Source organism: Temnothorax curvispinosus, unplaced genomic scaffold (assembly GCF_003070985.1).
Source record: "Temnothorax curvispinosus isolate PA1 unplaced genomic scaffold, ASM307098v1 QBEX01006321.1, whole genome shotgun sequence".
Classification (NCBI taxonomy): Eukaryota; Metazoa; Arthropoda; class Insecta; order Hymenoptera; family Formicidae; genus Temnothorax; species Temnothorax curvispinosus.
This window is the reverse complement of record NW_020216101.1, coordinates 188,772-209,769: the sequence shown is the minus strand read 5'-3', so window position 1 is coordinate 209,769 and position 20,998 is coordinate 188,772. Positions and strand designations below refer to the sequence as shown.

The 20,998-nt window shown below is 44.7% G+C and overlaps 2 protein-coding genes across 12 annotated transcripts in view; one reads left to right on the top strand and one right to left on the bottom strand.

The window, feature by feature from the left end:
- The window catches only part of LOC112455674 (E3 ubiquitin-protein ligase MYCBP2), a 174,240-nt gene that overhangs the window by 13,790 nt on the left and 139,452 nt on the right, over positions 1 to 20,998 (bottom strand). The window lies entirely within an intron of this gene.
- LOC112455675 lies at positions 368 to 19,021 on the top strand. Its single transcript, XM_025017751.1, has 4 exons — positions 368 to 1,113; positions 15,229 to 15,648; positions 16,023 to 16,315; positions 16,577 to 19,021. The coding sequence occupies exons 1-4, from the start codon at positions 907 to 909 to the stop codon at positions 18,363 to 18,365; spliced, it is 2,709 nt and encodes a 902-aa protein (XP_024873519.1). The 5' UTR covers positions 368 to 906; the 3' UTR covers positions 18,366 to 19,021.

Here is a 20,998-nt window from a genome sequence, read left to right as displayed (position 1 = left end):
TTCATGATCTTTATAACAGCGGCACCGATTGGACTTCATTGACCAGGATTACGAGCCCTGAACACGGTTTACGCAATTAACATCCGTGACGAACGTGGGTCATCAACGTGGCCGAGGAACGTAAGTTGGTCAAGGTCGTCTTCGCAGGTGCGCGCCGACGGTGTGGGCCAACGCGCTCAAAAAATCGACGACCGCGCTCTCGCGGTCGATTCTCCTGACGAACATAGCGAACCGATCGGACCCCGAAGAGGGCACCGACGTCCGTCCCGTATTCTCGAGGCCCGATGACGAGTCCTGGCGTTTATCTCGCCGAAGGCCGAAGAGGGAGAACGCGCGGCGAGAGCTGAAGCGAGCGAGTGGCAAGGCGAGTCGAGCCACATGGATCTATGGTGGGGAGCAGACACCGATCGTGCATGCCACCGGCTACAACAGTTTAAAAGCAACCTCCGTGATGATCGCGTCAGCTGGCCTCTAAATCGTCCCACCGCTTCTTCCTTTTCCTCGTCTTCTTCGGCAACGAGCCGCCCGCGCGCGTATCGAGACAGTCCGCACGAGGCAGGCCGCACGAGATAGTCGAGGCCCAGCAGTTTCTTCCACGCAGCCGTGGGATGTCGATCGTTACGGATCGATAAATAGAGGAGATGAGCCTCCCTCTCCGCCCGGACGCGGAATCGATCGATGGAGGAAGTTGCAAGTGGATGAAGAATACAAAGTGGGTGATACTCGCAGGCGCGGTGTCTTCCGATCGATCGATGGAGTGAATCGATAAAAGGGTTTCCGCTCCGCGCGAGTGCGCCGTTTCTTCAAACCGCGCGAGTGAATCGGATCGTTATGAGAGAGGCGAGGGATCGACGCTGATCGGCTGGTGATGATCTAACCGCCTCGATCGGGGGAGATCGAGTCGCAATGAGCGTCAAGCGAAGAGTGTTCAGCGCCCTGGACGGGCTTGTTAAATGTGATCGTGCGATCGTATGCTCGGTGTTCCTATGGCATCTCGCGTTCCTGCTGTGCATCGAGGCCGCCAAGCCGGGGATATGCGCTATGAACGGCTGTAACTGCACCGTCATGGCGCATACCTGGATTAACATCAAATGCGTCTTCTCCAAGGAACAGGTGAATGCGTGAGCATGTTCTAACTCGTTACTTCGCTGCCGGAGCGATAATTTTGCGTTCGTACACACTAGAAATATCGAAGCGACGGCGAGGCGTCGATCATACCGAGATTATATACCGTAGGTTCTTTCTTTCTTATCACGCTCCTTTGAAGACAGATAATTTACGAGCTTAACGGCAGCATAAGATTCCTGCCAAGTATAAATATATCTGTTCTATATCAGTGCATTCCTAAGATAATAAAGTTAAAAAATAAAAGTACCAATTCTCCATTTTTATTCTTATCGGGTTAGAAAAGTATTATTTGTTAGTATCGTGAGACATCAACGATCGCCGTCGAAGCAAAGTAAGCGGACGAAATAGTTTTAAAAAGTTATCAAAAAGAGATTGCTTTTCGCGTGCTGTACGCGACGACACGCGATATCTCGAGATTACGCGAATTCGTTCATTTCGGCCTGTCGCGTTCCCCGCTGCGAAAGAGGAATTCTTAACGCACGACAGTGAAAGTTTGCCGGAGTCTTGGGAGACTTGGATTCGCCTTCTATACGCGGGATTAGCATATAAATCATTGGCCCGTGAAGACGGTGGGAATCGCATGCACGCACGCGCACGCTCGATTCGTGCGCGTGCATGCAAGGGTATGCATTCGTAAGCATAACTAAAATGTGCCTATAACGTCCATTTCCACCAACGCAGATTTTAACTTTAATCTCGGTTCAACTCGTTTTTAATTTGTTTTCCCTAACTTCTAGAAAAACTAAGCATTAGTAGAAATGGACGTAAAAGCGATCTAAAGTTAAAAATAATTGCGAATTGATATTAAAAATTAATAAGAGAATAAAGACATACATTGCCATGTATATTATTTCTGGGGCTTATGTGAGGACACGTTTCTCTCTTTGTATGTATTTCCGTAACAAATGCATCCTGCAGCATCCTTTTGTATTCCAATACAAACGGTAGTGCCGTATTTGTAATAGAAATGAAACAATTTTGAGGATATAATAGAGACGTTAGAAGAACAAAAGAACGTAGGACCGACCGTCTTTGGCCTCGAGTCCGTCCCTGCGTAAGTAGGGAACAGGCTGTAACTTGTACTTGCCACGTTTCTGCACGTCGCAACGTGCAGCAGCCGTAGCTCCACTTTGCCGCTCTCGTTGTCAGCTGCACTCAGCTGGATACCATCCGCACAACCGACGTATTACGAAGCTCCGCGCTTCGTAATTCACGCCAAGTTTTCAACAAGGGAGAAGACTTGGATAGAAAACGTGATAAAACTGTGCGCGCGTATAACTGTCTGTAGGGATAACTTGTTCAAGTGCAAGACACCGTAAGACGAGAAATGTAGAGTAGCAGCTCGTTGATCTGAGATTTTAAAGCAGATCTGGATACAACGCTGAATATTATAAAAGAATTTCTATGGTATGTGTTGCGCATTATGGTGAGAAATTCGATTTGGTTTCAAGCATAAATCTTACGATGCGTTGCAAGGTAAATCTTTAAATAAGATGGTACATTATATCAGTTTCTGATGCGGAAAATTGCTTTTATCACAAAAGATTAATGATAACATCGTTCACAGAATCGCGTCCGATATATTATATAATATTAAAAGTTACAGTTCCTCTCATTGAAATTTTAAAGTGAAAACATCTAAAGAATTATTTGACTCGTCATCAAAATATAATGCTGATATAAAAAATAATAAACATAAAAATAATTGCGCGTGTTGATTTAATGTTGCGCGTAATACGCAGAGCTGATAATCCAGAATTCTTCTTCGGAAGGGGAGAAAAATGATTCATTGAATTTCTTGTACGCTTCTTGACCGCAAACTGGAGTGAGGCTATTCCCTATCTACGCTACAATCAACCGCTCGCATAGAAACGCAACGGAAACCAGTTTTAAGGGGCATTCACACAGCACGGCCTTCTCTCTCTCGCAGTAGCCCGACGCACTGTCTAAGGACCTTATTAAATCGTTTCGTTTCATTGCTTTGTCGCCATTCACTATATATTACAGTCTTCGGACTGCTCCGTTTTAAACGCGCTCCGAATAATCGGCCACGCAACAGAACACATTTTTCTTCTCACGTAATTTCTTCATTAAACAATAAACAAAATCCAATTAGGAGCTACAAATAAATCGATTTTACATATTTGAAACATTTATTAGATATTAATCAAAGATAACGATAAAAATGGATATGTCGGATTAACGTGAATTGCTCATCGTCAAATCGACATTTATGCTAAAAAACGTAACGATATATAAATATTTCGCCGTGTGCAAAAAATTAAAAATTTTTTAATCAATATTTTAACGCAGATATTTACATTCATTTAGTCATATCAACTTGCTTGAATAAGATGTATAGTTAATATGATTCTTTAACGTAATTTCGTACAACTTTTAAATCGTTGAGAACGATTCTTATATCTGTCAGATAAACGCCTACCGTATTAAGCGTGGGCGTGACGCACAGAGCATGTACTCGGTGTCCTCGGCAATTGACAGACAGCAAAGTGACCGGTGTCGATGAATCAAGTCGATAATACGGTATCTCGATCCTACCCCCTAAGAGTAAAGTAATAAACGCGATGGCCCCCGAGAGCCATTGGTTTCTTTTTTAGAGGGACCTTTAGAAACACATTTAGCTTTCAAGGATGATATAATCGGGAAGCGAGAGCATTGACCAAACGAGTCGTGACGAGTCGTTTTGCTTGCTCAACGGTGTCTACAGAAACAACAATTGGCAGCGTTAGGTCACTATTATACTACCGGACGGCAAATACTTGGTAATCAAATCAGATTCAGCCACGGCGTCACTTATCATTCCAACGCCATTAATTCCATTTACCGTGTAGCCAGCATCGTCGCGCGGTAACTGGCCGGCAACTCCTTGCCGGCTCATACAAGTTCACTCGTATCGAAACAAGGACATTCTAATTTGATTGGCGGAAATGGCAAATCAAGCGATGATCGAACACTGAAATCACGATGATTTCAGAAGAGCGCAGAAATGTGTGTATTTCTCGCGTATCTCCCTCGCGAGGGAAATAATGGGATGTTTCCTCTCGTTGGTTATCTATCCCATCAATAAAAAATGATTGAGCTAAGCAAGGATAAGTTTATACGTAGGCTATCCTCCGCTATCTTAGAAATCACTAAACACACTACGAAAGAAAAATACGACGTTATACGTTTATGTGTCTCATGTAGATATTAACTTTATCTCTTACGCTATATATATATATATGTATATATATATATATATATATATATATATATATATAATTTCTTATATTTTCTTAGAAATCACTAAACACACTACTAAAAAAAAAGACGTCATGCGTTTACGTATATCTCATATAGACATTTAATCTTATCTTACGCTTATTTCTTATATTTTATCGTACTTAGATCAGCTCGAGACTGTTAAAATAAATTCATCTATCATGTTTCAAGAAACTCGATTAAAATATTAAAGCAATGCATACTTAACGATGCACCGGCGTGTTACATCGCGTCGTTAAATCTGATTACGACTTACTGAGGCAATTCCTCGCAATGACCCTCGCGCGACTTAGATATGTGAAAAGATTTCCGACAATAGCCAACTTGCTTGGCACTTTGCACGAGTAGATCGACCCGATAGGTCCCTCGCATTCGTCCTCACGCATTCGGTTGAACCTAGGCGATTTCCGGCGCATGCAATTTCCGGTCGGAGGGTCCATTACGGTCAAAGTAGAGGTACGATGCATTGTCCGAGCATAGCTGCTTCACGACTATTTTCTACTTCGCCTGTTCGAAAACCTGGAATCTATTTCACCGTCGTCGCTTAAGTTTAATAGTGACGTAATTGTTTCTTCACTTCGTCTCGGCTTTAGAGTCGAATATTTTTAAAAGAGAACTTTTCTTGTTTTCTTTTACTCTTAATTTAGAAAGAATGATCAGTTGACGTTAAGCAATATTGGTGAAGGACTCATAAATCAGATCAGAGAACGATTCACGAAATTCTGTGCTGATGTTCTACGCGGCTGATTTTAAGCTTCATCTTCAGGGGTGCATCGCGCTACGCTAAAGCCATTTAATTCAAACGCTTCGCGACACCGTTATCCGGTGGTCGTCGACCCGAAATTACACGTGGAAACAACAATTAACGTTGGCGTACCACGTGTTCGGCCACTGCGCCGAAACAATTTCGGCATGGCGGCAGTTTAGGTGTGCGATTTAACGCTCACGGACCCGTTAATAAGCGGCGGCTTTTCCCGACTAACTCGATTACAAGCCGATCGCGCGATTATGGTCGGGGGAGGCGGCTGAATCTGTTAATGTAAACCGCCGAAAACAATGCGCCGCCGATTAAACCGCGGTTGCGTGCATCTCCGCTGCTGGCCCTTTCTGCAACGGTCTAGCAATGCCACTCCTCTTTCTCTCTCTTTCTCTCTCTGTTCCCCTGCCGTCTCTCTTCTCGCCTCTATACCTCCCTCTCTTTCTCTCGCCACAGTAATCATCTCGAGTGGAGCAAATAAACCTAACAATCGGAACTGGAAAATAACACGTCGCGCGAAATCGCGCGAGAGCGATAGCGGCACTTAGGACGGAAACGATGCCACCAGATACGCGCGCATGTACCACGTCCGCGCTGTACACGTTCGACGACCCCGCTATAGAAATATCAACTTGTGCTAGTTGTGCTGTGTGCAATTATTATTGGAGAATTCAGGGAAACAGAGCCGGGTCTCGAAAAACGAGGGAGCGAGGTGAACGATGACGCGTCGAATTTTACATCGACATCGACGGGGACAATGCGTAACGATGTCCGCCTCGAGGACGGTCGCACCTCCGCGGCCCTTTCATACGCTTCGCTTCTACTTCAGCTGCTTCGGTGGATTAATAAATTGACGGCTCACGTGGTTGCTTAGGACCCAGGGGGACGGCGCGAGGGGGACGGTACAGCGGGGTAAGGGCGTCGCGGTGGGAATTTCGTGCGGACAAAACCGCGCCGCGATGGAACGCCGGGTTGATCCTCGCCTCGGCTCAATTTATTCACAATAGGCCCTTTCAACGAATTACACTCCGGTTCACGACGTATCTCTCCGGCCGGGGCGTCAACGCGAGAGAGCGTAGATGATGCGGGTTTGGTTTGCATCAGCGGGAGGCGAGAAGTGTTCGGGATAATCTTACGTAAATCGATGTCTACGAGTTTCCGACCCTCGTGCGAGCGAATAGAAAATTCTATATGTTGGCGAGCGACGTGGGTGTACGTATTAGAATTTATATTGTACGGCGAAGTAGTGAAGTAGCGCGGTCGCGACTAGAAATATATATATGGCCAGGACGCATAAATAACTACGATAATTAAGAATCTATAAATAACAGTTGATATATTTGCATCTAAAGATCTCGGTGTATATTGCGTCAGAGATTAACGTAAAATTATATAACGGCAGTTTCTGTGGTATCTCATAATATAATTATTATGGTCGATTGCGATCTAACTGGGGAAAACATTTCCACGTGGAAATTCAACGATCGCCATCCGATAAGTCATCACTATTTTCCGCCGTAACTGCTTCGACCTGCCTTCGTGCGCCCCAGCGCAATATTTCACAATTAAAATTGGCGAGCGTGCAGCCGCGAGCGTCGATTCGAAAACAATTTCCCAGCTTCACATAGCCGCACCTACGAGGATAGAAGCGAGAGCGAGGGATCTTTTATCGTACTCGTGAATCTCGGAGCCGCGCTCTCTCGCCGACACACTACCGGCCTCGATAACTTCAATAACCCAATAAACGGCTCGGAGGGAGGAGAGATGGAAGATGCGGTGCGATCTCGATCGCGCCATTATCACTCGCGGCTCCCCTCGCGGCTCGCGCAGCCCTACGATAAATTATTTTAGGATGGCTCGCTGCGCTGCGCACAATACATGCACGCGCATCCGAGAGCCGATTGCGGTTCGCCGGCTTTGTCTGGAGAATTTGCTCCGGGGGCGTAGATATAGCCCGACGTCCTGCTTCGTTCATTCGTAACGACATCTCTCTCACTCACTCTCTCTCTCTCTCTCTCTCTCGCTCTCTAACACACCCCCCGCGAGCTCTCATGAGTTATCGCGATTAGCCACACGTGCGAAGTGCCTCGCCTATCTGTACGAACGCATTCCTGTGTATGTTACGCGTATGTGCATGGCGGAGACCGACAATCGCGTAAATACACATGTGCACATTTATGCTCGCTCGACCTGGATCATTCGCCGTGTATCTTCCGCGTTGCGTTTGAAACCGTATAATCCGGATATTCCGATGACTGTGCGCGCAAGGGTGATCGAGTTAACGTTAGAAATGGCCTCTGCAGTGCACGTTTAAATTTAGAATGTCATTGTCCTAATGGAAGATTTTACACTTGAAAGAACGCACGCATATCAAATTAGATCTCTTTGTTTGATCAGAATATAAGATTATATAAAGTCAGAAAACGAGCCATCGGATAGAATAGTCGATTTTCTTTCTCTCTCTCTCTCTTAACAAAGAAAATAAAAGTTTATAAAGAAGCTTAAAATAGTAGTCTTCAGCAGGTTCTCTGTAATTTTGTACAGAGAGAAAAATTTAAGATATCATACCGTTCCTAATAGTTGATCATCATCTCTTTATTGATTTATAATATCATTCAGTCTACGATTGTCAATCTCTTTAGCATGATTCATTATTTATTAATTTAATTATTTGAAGTAAGACGGAACTCGTTCTCCGGGAAACAGAGCACGTAAAGAGACGCAATCGATAAAATCTTTCCTCGATTCGATGTAGCGAAAAACGGAGATACAGGAAATATAGATCGCATGAGATTAAAGCGATAGAAATGAAACGGGAGCGATTGCTGCGCGCGGCTAGCACGTCGCACTTAGCAGATCGCAGGCCATCCAGTACCCGGTGTGCTGCGGCAATTAACCGAATTATCCCTTGACGCGACCCGGCCGAGGCCCCCGGCGGAATAATGGCGCTCGCTCGCTCGCTCGCATGTCGGCAAAGGCAGGCGTATCCTACCGTGGCCGCATATGCGAGGGCGAGTAGTAATTTCATCCCGTGCGAAGCGCGCGGCGAGAGAAGGCAAGTGTCAGCGAGTGCATCGCCATTCCGCGAATTAACTTCCGGCATTCCCCATGGCGATCACCGTAACGCCCCTGCTTCGAGCTTCGCAAATTTCGCAAGAACTAGATATCACGGTCCTGGTGGAGAACTTTGCGTCTTGTACCTCGATCGTTTCGCAAGAAACACCAAACCCATATAGACAAATGTTACCGAATATTAGTAAAACGCGCGATAACGCCGTCCAGAAAGATAGAAATTAACTAGCGGGAGATATCACGGATATCATTATACATGTTTAATCACATCCATGCCGCGTCGAACGTTGGATACAATAACCACAATGCATATTTAAGTATAGCAGTGTAAATTCAGAAACAAATAGTTGTATTCTTCCTTCAATTTAGAAACCTGTGTTCTGTCAGTAATTCATAGTATAATTTTTTATTAATTTAATACAAGTTCGGGGTGGCTTCGGGAAACAATGATATGAGTAACAAATTTTGCCAAAAAATCCAGTAAATTTATCGTCGCAATGACGATTGCCAAATTTAATATTTAAATCTCATAATAATGCGCTCTAACAGGTAATTAAATCGGAATTGTTTAACAGTCGCCATTAGAGGATACGAGAGAAATGCGTAATTGTAATTTCGTTGTGTCGTGAATAGTATTAAATATTCAGCCTCATTACGCAAAATTATCCACGGTATATCAATGACCGTATCGGATAATTAACAATATACTTTATTTCCGAAATAAACCTCTCGATCTAATTTCTACGGTTTAAAGTTAATTTAAGAACGCGAACATCGTTGTTCTCGGTCGGCCCATTAAGAACCGGCGACCATTCTCCGGCGTTTTTTAAATTAAAGAAAGGGGCTCATTACGACCGCGATTAATTTCAACGAAGAGAGTAGACGGCGGCGCCTCGCGCCTGAGGGATCTCTACCATGCCGGAGTTTAGAATAACTCGATTGTCGTCCTCTCGTTCACCTCGAACTAGAACTAGACACAGTGAATTGGGTTATTTTTATACGCCGGAGACACACCCGAGCTGTTTCCCGACTGCGTCAATTAGCCACGGCGCAACTTCGACGGTGACGAAAACGGAAGCTTGCGGGGGGCCTTCCATACAGGCCTCGGCGGCTCCTTCTTCGCCGCGCACACCTTCCATTTATCCGGTTCATTCATCTCGCGACGATTACCTCTCGACACCTCGATAAACGGATTTACACGTCGTGGATGACGAGAATTGTCGCGGCGCGGCGGGAACGTCATCTGCGTTTCGATTAGCGCTTGCATTAGAAGTTAATACGTCGCCCGATGATATACGGCCGTCAAATATCCACGTCGATTCCAATTCAAACGGCGGATCTTTGATGTACGTGACTTGACTGCCGTGAATTTCAACGCGCGAAATCGACATGCGCGACACGTACTACCAAGCTGCTTAATTATTTATCCATTCGACGCGCGGTGCGCTTCTCATCGCATAATTTGGGGGTCGGTTGTACTTGATAATGATGGAGAGGACTGCCGAAGGCTACGCGGAGAAATTCAATAGAAAGGCGCTCACCTTATATTTTCCCATATAATTCATCTTACGTAACTTCTCGTTCTTCTCGTTTTATTTTTATTCATCCGTCATCCGTGTCGGCCATAATGCACCGGCTTAATTACAGTTCTCTTACTACCTTCCCCCCCCCCCCAATAATTTTTGGATTGGATCGAATATCGTAACACTGTTGAACCGTAATGTAAATTGGGAAAGTTTACGATTTATTTTTATCTTTATTTTAAAACAACTCTTTAGTGTAATCGGGTAAAAGTACAAAATTTGAGGAATCTGACAAGTTTCAATAATTTAAGCAATTCAGATCTATCTCTGTGTTTCTCCGTCGAGATGAATTTAACATAGAATTTTGCGGCAGTCCTTCGCAAGTTTCCCAAATACTAAAAATGATATAAAATTACGCCTTGCAAAATTATAATCAGCATAAAAAAGTATTTCTCTGTGCAGGTAAATTTCTAGAATTTTATGTACTGTTTTTCAGTAAATGTTTGGGTCTCGATGGATCTAATTTCGTACAGTATTCGTAATAGCTGTTCAATAACTTGCTCAGTTAATTTATAAAGTTAACTAAAATAAAACGGCAAGACATTCTATCACATCTAAAATTTTTGTGAAAATTTTCAAACAACAAATTAATTTTTCACATTGAATTGACAAAACAAAAATACATTCAAGATACTTAATTGAAATTAATGAACTGCAACGGGTTAACATGCTGTGGAAACTTGCATCGTTCAGCATCGTTTTCTCTCGTGTTTACGCTGGCAAGCGACTAACGCGGGCGAAAATATTTTAACGTCGGCATAAACCTCTATACGAGCTCTATTAGACTACTACAATAAGCAGGGTTTCGTGGTCATTTCCGTTCGTCATGAACGTGGCGTCCGGCCAAAACTATCGAGTTTTCTCAATGCCGCATAGGACAAAGTCGGTTACCACAGATCCACGGTCCGACGGCATTCGCGCAATCCAGCTAAAGTGGTCCGTTCCCTTTATTTCCGCTCCGACGCATTCCGAGCGAGCGCCGGTCGCGTTGTATAAGTCGAAATAATGTTTCCTCCCGTGTGCGCCATGCCGACGATGGCAACCCTTGCGAATCATCGATATTCTAGACAGTCGGCTTGAGATTCTCTTCGGCTAACGGTATATGTACTGCAACCTCCGCGTTGCGATCCACGTTGCAGTGCTTTCTCGCCAGAAAGCAACGCTCTCTCGATATTATGGGACTTGTTTTCGTCGCAATATTGCCGCGTACAACTGTTTGGATAGCTGATCAAATAGCGCAACATTAATTAATGCATTCTCTTTACCGAGTCGCAAAATAAAAATCTTCGGCGCACAAATTGATTTATTTTAAGAAATATATATTAAAAATTGCACGTTCAGTCTTAAATAAAAGTTTCTCGTGTTCAAATCGAGATACCAGACATATTAGACAGACATTACTAAGAAATCACAATGCCGAACTTAAATGTATCGTAAAAATGCCGGAATTCGAAGAAATCTCGAGGTTTCCCTCTCACGAAAGTTTTCCTCCGAACATATGGAACCGGACTAAACCGAAACGATAACGGAAACGATTCGACACGCTCCGTTGCGGAACGAAGCGAAACGAGGCGGAGCGATATTAAAAAATTTCTACTCTAAAATTTCAGGGCGGATCGAAACAAATTGAGTAACCGTTCTCGAATAACTCCAGCTGGCAGAAAATTTTTCGGAAGCTCATGTTTCCACAAGGATTTCTTTGTCGAACGATCGTTTGGTCAAGAATAATTTAAAGCGAACGATAAGAAATCGCGCGGTCTTTGATAATTGAAATCCGGCAAACATTTTGACGTGTTAATTAGCATGAATTGATCCCACAATATGTTTTCCATATTCAATAGCGCGGCGGCTCTTGTTAAAGCTCGTCAATTATATCGCAACGTGGACGAACGAGCGCGGGCGGGTATGGAAATTAAACTGCCACGTAGAACGCATCGCGGCAATAGAAAATTCTACGATGGCTGCGGGCCAGCGCGCGATCCCTCGTCCCCGGTACCGCGAAATTAATTCGCACCGGCGTTTTAACGTCATTCGTAACTCGCGCGGGACCGAGAGAGAGAGATAGAGAAAGAGAGAGAGAGAGAGAGAGACGCTCTTTGTGCCCGAGGCCCGCGATGCAGAAATAACCGGCGTTACCCGCGCGTCTCGACCCTTGAGTCACACCGGCCGTGTACGAAATGACATGACTTTCCAGAAGCAGTCTTAGTCATTCATCGAGGAAGAAGAGAGAGAGACACAGAGTGAGAGAAAGAGGAGAAACGCATTTTCCGACTTATGTCGCGCCTCCTTCCCGCCACACCTGACCGCGTTCCTCTCTGTTCCGTCGAAGAACCGTCGACTGCAACAGCTGTTTCACGGCACGACGCATCCAAAGTAACATCATCGATGATACACAATGAAAGCAAAATCCGATACGAACGCGCGCAAATAGCTATATCGCGCAGCTCGCTTCGTTTAAAGCTGGGTATACACTTAGCGAACGAGCACCGAACGAACAGCAAACGTAAACGTTCGTTGTCATTATTCAACAGATACAATCAAAAATTTCAAATTGCTATACATGCAGCAAATACCGAATCTGGTCGAATTCTAGTATTTGGTGCAATCGAAAGAAAAAACAACCAACGTAGGAGCAAAAACGCGAATGTCCAAACATTCGCGTTCGCTGTTCGTTCGCTAAGTGTATATCCATCAGCTTTATACACTCGACGTCGCGGTATTTCCCCGTGCTTCTATTCCGTTAATTAACTCTGTCCGCGCGGAATTTTCACGCTGAATTGCAAGGAAGTCGCGCATATTTTTAATTAGGAACAAACTACCGCCACGCCGACGCCGCTATTTACTTTGTCCGCGGCGTTATCAGTCGGAGCAGCGTGTATCTCATGGTACGCGAGGTTTAACGCACAGGAAATTCGCTACACATTACAGCTGATGTATATCGGAAAGCAATACGACTTCGTAAGAACTTAAAAGAAAACGAAATCACGTGTCATTAAAATCCTCATAAAATGTCAGGTATATCGATACATATCAAAGGCAAGCAAATTGATAATACGCATCTCATAAATTGATTTCGACTGGATTTCGCAACTGTGCCTGGTACGTGTTTCTGAGCTTCGCCCAAATACGCGTTATCGGATGCTGTCATGAAACTGAATCCAATATTATCGGAGATCGTATCTGTCCGGATAATCTGAGTCGTAATGAAGCTGCAGTCACCGTGATCCAACGAGATCGTCTGGCATATAGCTGCCCTCGTGCGCTCGTAATCGCGATACATTTCATCTCATTCCGCTCGACATTTACATTAATCCGGGCTATATACGGACGATATCGATGTCCTCTTCTTTCTTCTTTTTCGAATAGAGAGCATTCAAGGGTGCACTCGTCGGTTGAAATCGAACCGCGAATTATGGTGGATGGGAACACGATGAAAACAAGACTACGACGAAGCAAGAAAGAATAAACCGGAGCCTCGTGTTACCCGTGGTGTAACCGAGAGACGGGATGCGAAAGTCGAACCGCACGCATTACTCGACGCGACGAGCGCGAACAGTGGCGCATGACTCATCGGCGTTCTAATGAACTCTTGAAACGATTTTCCGGTGCTTTGAAGAAACTAGGGCCTGGGCGCCGCATTATGTGGTCTATGTCTGTTTGACTTTTTTCGCATGAAGTCAAACGTGAAAATAAACCAGGATGCGCGGAAAAATAATTCTCTACGGAAAGTAAACATCGCGCGCATGCGAATCTGGAAGATATCCAAACGGGAAGAGAGTAATAATTTCGTCCATTTCGGTAACTGAAATTTTATTACGCGCAGATAAATAATCGTTTTGGACGAGAAAAAAAAAGTCAAACGAATGGCACCTACAATAGCCGCGGCAAAATTTTTTGACAAAGTAATAATTTTTAGAATACTGTAGTATCTTTCTACGTCAAAAGTCTTTGATGTCAAAACCGTAAAAGAATGATAGTTGTAGGAAAAGTTAATTATCCCGTGCTTGCGCATAGCGACACGTACAAAATAATTCAATCGTTGAATGTTTGCACCTTAACATCCGTCGTCACATTTCTCTTTCCTTATCTCGGAAGACATTATAATGAATCAACTCATCGTGCAGTTAAGATTACTTAACATGTCGCCTAACACGTCGTATTTCTCGAGCATGTTTAACACGCGCGTGTAAACAGCGTTGTGATATCTCAGACGAAAATATCTCAGATAACGGATTTAGTTGTCGGGGGTGGGTCAAAGGTGCCGGGAAGAACCGGATGCGCTCGCGTGCATCACGGCAAACAAAGAGCTCCGGTCTAAAAATAGAAGCGAATAAATAATTTCTAATAAGCGCGAGAAAGGATATCTCCCCGAGGGGCGAACGAAAAATCGGAACGGCGCTGATGTTTATTCAAGGTATTTATTTAGTGCATGGGATCGTCAAAAATTCATATCTCACGAGAATCGGATTTTTCGAAGTCAGTTTTCGGCAGCGAGATTCGGATTATCGTTCGCGGGCTGGCTGCTGAATATTTCTCCATTCTGTATTTTTCAGCGATTTTCAGCGGCGCGGCGCACAGCTGTTCTATAGTCGCACAAAAGATATTGAGGGCATACGGGGGTATCAACTTTTAGAAAGCTTATCGCGATCCACCTTTCTGATATAACGTGGAGAGAAACTGAGAGACGTTAAGAAGTCGAGTGACATATATGATCGGACTAGCTCAGGGAATACACCGACAAACTGGCGGCGCTGAGATAAATCTATAAATAGCCGCCAGGAAGTCGATGCAGAAATCAATGGAAATATTTCAAACCTAAACTCTGAAATTCTATTATTCAATAAGAATAAATCAATGTTTTGTTATTTATTTTACTACTTATCTAGGTATCCTTAGAAGCCATCAATAAACAAAATTGCTCCTTTTTTATAATTTACGAAACCATATCTACTAAATCAATTAAAATGTCATTATCACAAATTGCTATCCTTAAGACATAGGTACTAATTTCTCAAATAGCTAAACGATTTGGCAGTATCGCTGCAAATAACGTCAAACGTGTTCTTTGTTCTATGCTGTGTTAGCCTACAAAATTTTATGGTTTTTGATAGTGTAATAATCCTCAAGACTGCTGTAAATCATGCGAGGTCTTAAGTAAGGAAATGTAAACGCGTTTATTACGTTTCCAGAAAATAATCTTAGTCAGTCGTCTTGTTATGATACGCATTACGCAACCGAGATGTAAATCTGGAGATGGAGAATGACGAGGCACACGGCCTTGGCAAGATATCGATGCCGTGGAGCGTTGCAATCTTCTTTAATTGTACTTGTTAACGTGTAAATCGTAAATAATAAGAGGCTCGATAACACCATCATGTTCTATCTTTCGTTTCGTTTTCATTCTAGAGCGTGGAGTTGCTGGAAGGGACCATTCCGTCGAATGCAACGGAACTCGAGGTCTCTCACTGCCAAGAATTGAGAATACAAGCGGGCGCGTTCGGCGGGGGTGCGCCCCTGAAACGCGTGCATGTTTCGGGGATCAACAACGTGGTCGCCAAAACGCAGGCCTTTCAGAATCTCAGCACACCCAACACGCATCTCGAGGTGTCGGAGTGCGACAGCGTGTTCCTGGAGAGCCACGCCTTCCGGAACACGCGCGGCACGCTGAGCGTCTCGATATCGCGATGCAAACACGTGGAGATAAAACCGAACGCCTTCACGTGGCTGCTGTGGCTCAAGATGAGGGATGTACCATCCTTGGAGCTCTCCAGCAACGCCTTCAAGTTGGAGGCGCCTCAACCCGGACGACACGGACCAGCGACCAAGGTCGGATATCTTGCAAATTATTCTCGTATCCATTACACGCTGTTAAACAATGCTCGTATATAATGTCTACATTCATTTTATCTTGAAAATTACAACCGATATTAATCTTGATACCGATATTGGCATCTACATAATATTCGCATCCCAGTTACATTACGCTATTCACTTCTGATATCGGATAACATATTAATATGAATAAATTACATAATATCATTCATAATGCTCCGTTTTGAATGTCACTAAATGGAGCTCAGAACAATTTGCACTAACACGAATTGTCAGTTAATTAAATCTAAAAGTCCGCGGATAATCCTTAGAGCGGCCAAGTCTCGGAAATGTTAATTACAATTTTGTATGAATTACCTTTGATACAGATTACGTTCCAAAATGTGAGGATTGCGGAGTTACCCACGGCGGTCTTTCCTTCGGCTATCGCGGAAATTCGCATGGACGACATCTCAATGAGGGTTATACGCAAGGATGCCTTTTGTGCCATGACTATTTTCAACGTGATTATTAGCAACGCGACTATCCAGGAGATTCAATCCGGCGCTTTCAGCGACAGGGCTCTTATCCAAAACCTCGAATTTGTCGATGTGCAACTTAAGAATGTCGACACGGCGGCCTTCAGAGCCGGCCACGATAATCTCACGATCCAACATTCCAGGTTGTCAACATTAAATTTACTTTACGACCCTTACTGTTATCGCGCAGCATAAATTCATGGAGAAGGAAATAAAAACTCGTAGACCTTTTTCCAGAAGGCAGATTCATATTCAATATTTCTAAATTAACTTTTCAATGTTTTTCAATTTTTATATTCCTTAATTACATTTTTATTCCTTAATTATATTCTTCAATTTCTTAATATTCTTTAGTGAGTACTAACATGCGCTATAATCTTTTTTATTTTATCTTTCTCGTACAGATTTTCCGAGGTGAACACTGGTGCTATCAATACATCGGCAGCGACTGTAACCTTCAACAACAACGAGTTCCAACACCTGAAACAAGGCTCGATCGTGTTGCATCAATGGAACCACATAGCGATCGATCGCAATGTCTTCGTCGATTTGGAGAGCGACGCGATTAAAGCGGAGGTCGGTGCCACTTCGGCGCCCAAATTCGAATTTTCCTTCACGGACAATCGTATACGAAAAGCACGGCCGGGATCCCTCAGGTTCGCGGCGATCTCGCAGAGCGTGAACTCGGCGCGCGTCGGCAACAATTACTTTAACGAAAAGTGCAGTTGCAATCTCGAAAGCTGGGTACGCGGAGTGACAGGTCGCAACAGCTCGGTCGCGTGGATGATGGACTCCAGCTATTGCATGGTCGACAATTTCCTGAAAAAATGCCTGAATCTGCCCGAGGGTTACATGGCCATGCGAAACTTCACGCAGCTTATATGCACGCAGCGGGATCACGTCAATTGCGAGAAGCCGTCGCCGAAGCTAGAGCCGAGTGTCAGTCCACCCAGCGTAGGTCCTCACATCTATCCAAGACAGAAGGGATTCTTCGACATGGAGATGGATGAGTCGGAGCAGGTGTCACACGAGAAGAGAATCATCGTCATCGTATGCGTCGTGGCGGTCTTCGTCGTCGTCGTGGTGATCCTAGCCTCGGGGATCCTCTATATGCGCCGTCGCGGCGTATGTCCCAAACTGATATCCGGCTCATTGATGAATCTATCGAACTGGCTCTCGTCCAATAACGGCATGACCGCCGCGACGTCCGCTAGATCGATATCGAGGCTGAGCGTCCACGAGTACGCCGGTCTCCAAGCGGAGACTAGGATTCTCGAGATGGACACGCAGACGGAAGGTACGGAGGACGACGACGAGGAAGGTGACGTTTACCCGTACACGGAGAACAAGGCGACGCAAACGTTACCGGAAGAACTGACGGAGGAATACCTGAGGGATCTCCAGGAACGGCTGAACGATCCCGACAATCATAGCCAAGCGAGGGACATGATCGAGCACCTGTACGATCTTATCAAAGTCGAGGAGAGTTGCAACAACAACAATGACCGGCAACCGACGGGTGATCGGGAGGAGAATGCGTATGACGTGATCCGACCGAGGATCAGGAGACCCCGCGGTGCACCGAAACCGTCCGTCAACATCGGCACCAGAGCACCGTCCTTGGATAAACTGCTGCCGAGCGGGATGCGTATCAGACCGCCCATCACTGAGTACGCGCAACCGCGCGATCAGCTCGGTCCACCGGTCAAAATCACCGATCAGAACCATCTGTATGCCGAGTTGCCGGGCGACGAGACGGTGCCCAGTACAAGTCGACTGTCGCAACCGATGCTGGAGAGCTTGATCGGCAGGGGGCCGCAGCCGTTACCGCCGGACGTGGTGAACGATCATCTCGTCGGCAATGATCGTCCTCCGCGGAACCTCGGCTACGGTGCCGACGATTGCGGGCCGCCGCAGAGCCCAAAGCTGGACACGAGGAATCAATCTGCCAAGCCGATGAGCTTCCTCAAGGCTCTCGGCGAAAGTATCATGGGCGCGTCCGCCAGCAAAACGAACAACAAGAGGCCGAACTCGCTGCTGTGCGAATACGCCGAACCGTCCGACACGACTCATCTCTACTCGGAGCTGTCGGAACCCCAGCAAACGTCTGCATCCACTAGTAAAATGGCGAACAGGCCACTACCCACCAAGCCCGACCAGGATTCCGTCGCCGCGAACGCGGCCAAGGCGTAGCGGCGTTCATTATCTGTGATATAAGTGTTACGTGTTGTCGAGAACGAAGATTTAAAGTGTTCTCTTCTTTTTACCGGCTGTATGAGGAAAGTGCTCGCGCACGTGTGCGTGCGTGTGTTTGCACGGTGCGATTGCGCAAGAGAGTTTCCGGCGAGAACGGGTCGCTTGGAGTCTCTCAGCTCAGAGAGATTGTGTGCCTGTATTACAATGGCGGAGGAAATACGCGTCAGAAATTAGTGCAATTCATGCGTACAAGGCTCGAGCTTGTCGGCCTCGGGAGCGAGAAGTGTCCTTATTTTTAAACCGTGTATGAATAAAGCCTTGTTAGAACAATCGCGTACAACGTTGCGCACCATTCGGATGATGTTCCTGCGGAAGGAGAAGTTACATCGCGTCTGGATCGACCAAAGCAACGTTTACGCGAAACGTTATCGCAGCGAAGTTGTGCCAAAATTAGTGCATCGCATACGACTGTATATTCGCGCTCGTAACGCGAATAAATCGATAAAACCTACCTACTGCTACACGTCCGATTAGCGAAAAGTCGAGAGAGAAATCAAAGGATTTATTTATGTTTATCTGTGACAAATGGATGTAACATAGATTTATATATATTTGCTTCGTCAGGTATTATTAAATAAGTATTTTACAACTGATATCTGAAAGAAATTAATCACTATTCACACCCCAATCCCTGCTTTTAAACGTTTGAGTTTATTTCTAACATTTTTCATTCCATACAGACCGAGGGTCGCATTCAGAGAAACCGCTCTTTAATATTTCACAATAATTTGATTTTTATTAAATTATTAAGAAATCATCCATCGACGTATCCCCATCTTTTTAATGGCTTATTTGTTCCGAATTTGTATCGCATATTCTCATCAGATTATATTTTCTGTGTCAGTATCAACCTACGTGATTTTATTTTCGTAATACGAAAGCTCGCATAGAAACACGGATATTTCTCTTTGTTTCCGCAATCAACCAGTCTGAATGGGCGATAAAGTACCGGTAGGTCCAACAATCAGATCTCCCTCCGGCTGCTCTCGGACAAGTATCTCTCGTTTTAGATAACGCGCGCGCGTTGCTAGAGAGCGTATTTCTCCAATTCACAAAGTACTTATTCGTAAGTTCACTGAGCGCATCGATTTCTCCTATCTAAATCTCTCATGTTTAAGGTATCCCATACCATCGTTGTCTTATCTCGAGGAATTTTACGATTCAAGTAGTTTTCTCTGGACGCGGCCTTCCGCTTCGCTCCTCGAGAATGCTTCCGAGTTCACTGGTTGTCACGGCGCAACGTACTCGTCCCTTTTATCAAACGGCCCACAGTGGTGCTTCACTCGAAGGGAGAAGCACCCTGGGAGTGATGCAGTCGCGAACCAACGCCAATTCGCCTCGGAACGTCCGACGAGAGCCGAAAGATATTCTTAATCCCTCTCGGGGCGCGCAGTCACTCGGTGTATATCCACGGCGAGACCGAACTATTCCATGAAGAATGTAAGAAGAACAAATAGAGACGACTAGCAGTCGGGGCGGGCTGCGACGCAGCTGTTGACGTCTAAACGGCCGCCGTTCTCCGCTTCCACGGACAGTAAAATCCAGAGAAAACTTCGTTCAGCGAGTTGCGAAGGCGAGCGCGACAAAGACACTCGGGTTTGATGGAAAAAGTATCTGCGCGAAAGGATCGTGAACGGAATATGTCTCTTTACGCCGGCGACAATTAATTTTCCTAATTTCGCGTCTCGCTCGATACTCGCATTCTGCCTCTGTATTCTCCGGCGAGTCTCAACCGAGGTGTAAATTTATAAAGAGCACTCTTAGTAATTCGTAGTCAATTTTTCCCTTAGCGCGAATTTAATCTAAGACCTAATTATCGCGCTATTTAACGTTGAAAATTAAAGCGCCCCGGTAAATTAAATGTCAGGAGCGTGAATGAATAATGGGACTTAGTTACTTTTCAATTAATTTAGAGAGCTAAATGTTCATGGAATTAAAATTTAATTTGTTAGGAGAATAATTTAACGTTAAAAAATTAAACAGCTGGTAAATAATACAAATCAAATAATCAGAAAATTATTTTTTACTGACAGAACATCACACTAACGCTCTTCCTACAAGGAAGAACGTTACTTATCGATGTGCATTTTTCTGAGAATATCTATGAATCATATCTGCTTTGATAATTCCCAATTTTCTCCTAGATAAGGAACACTAAGCTTTCTGTCAATATTTGTGTCGCGCGGTACATCTTTGTGCCTTTGGTTATCTCATAGATAAAATGAGGAAACATTCATTCTTTGTCTCTGGCATTGTGTTAGAAAAATTTGTGAGTTATTGCGTTAAGACCAGAGAGACCATGGAAAACTCTAATGTTTCAACAAAGGATAATATTTAATGACACGCGAACACGTGATACGCAAATGTTCGCTGATAATTGAATATTTATCTTATCTACGCGAAGACAGAGCGAAACTTTTTATGTCCGTGTAATTTTTCTACCGAAGTCACGATTTATCCCGAATTTTATCACGCGGTACTTTGTCGACAGGTTAAAGAGCGATACCAAGACGTGCGCTATACGAAAGCAGCAGCCCGCCCGCTATCGTACACCGATTCGCGGGATTGTT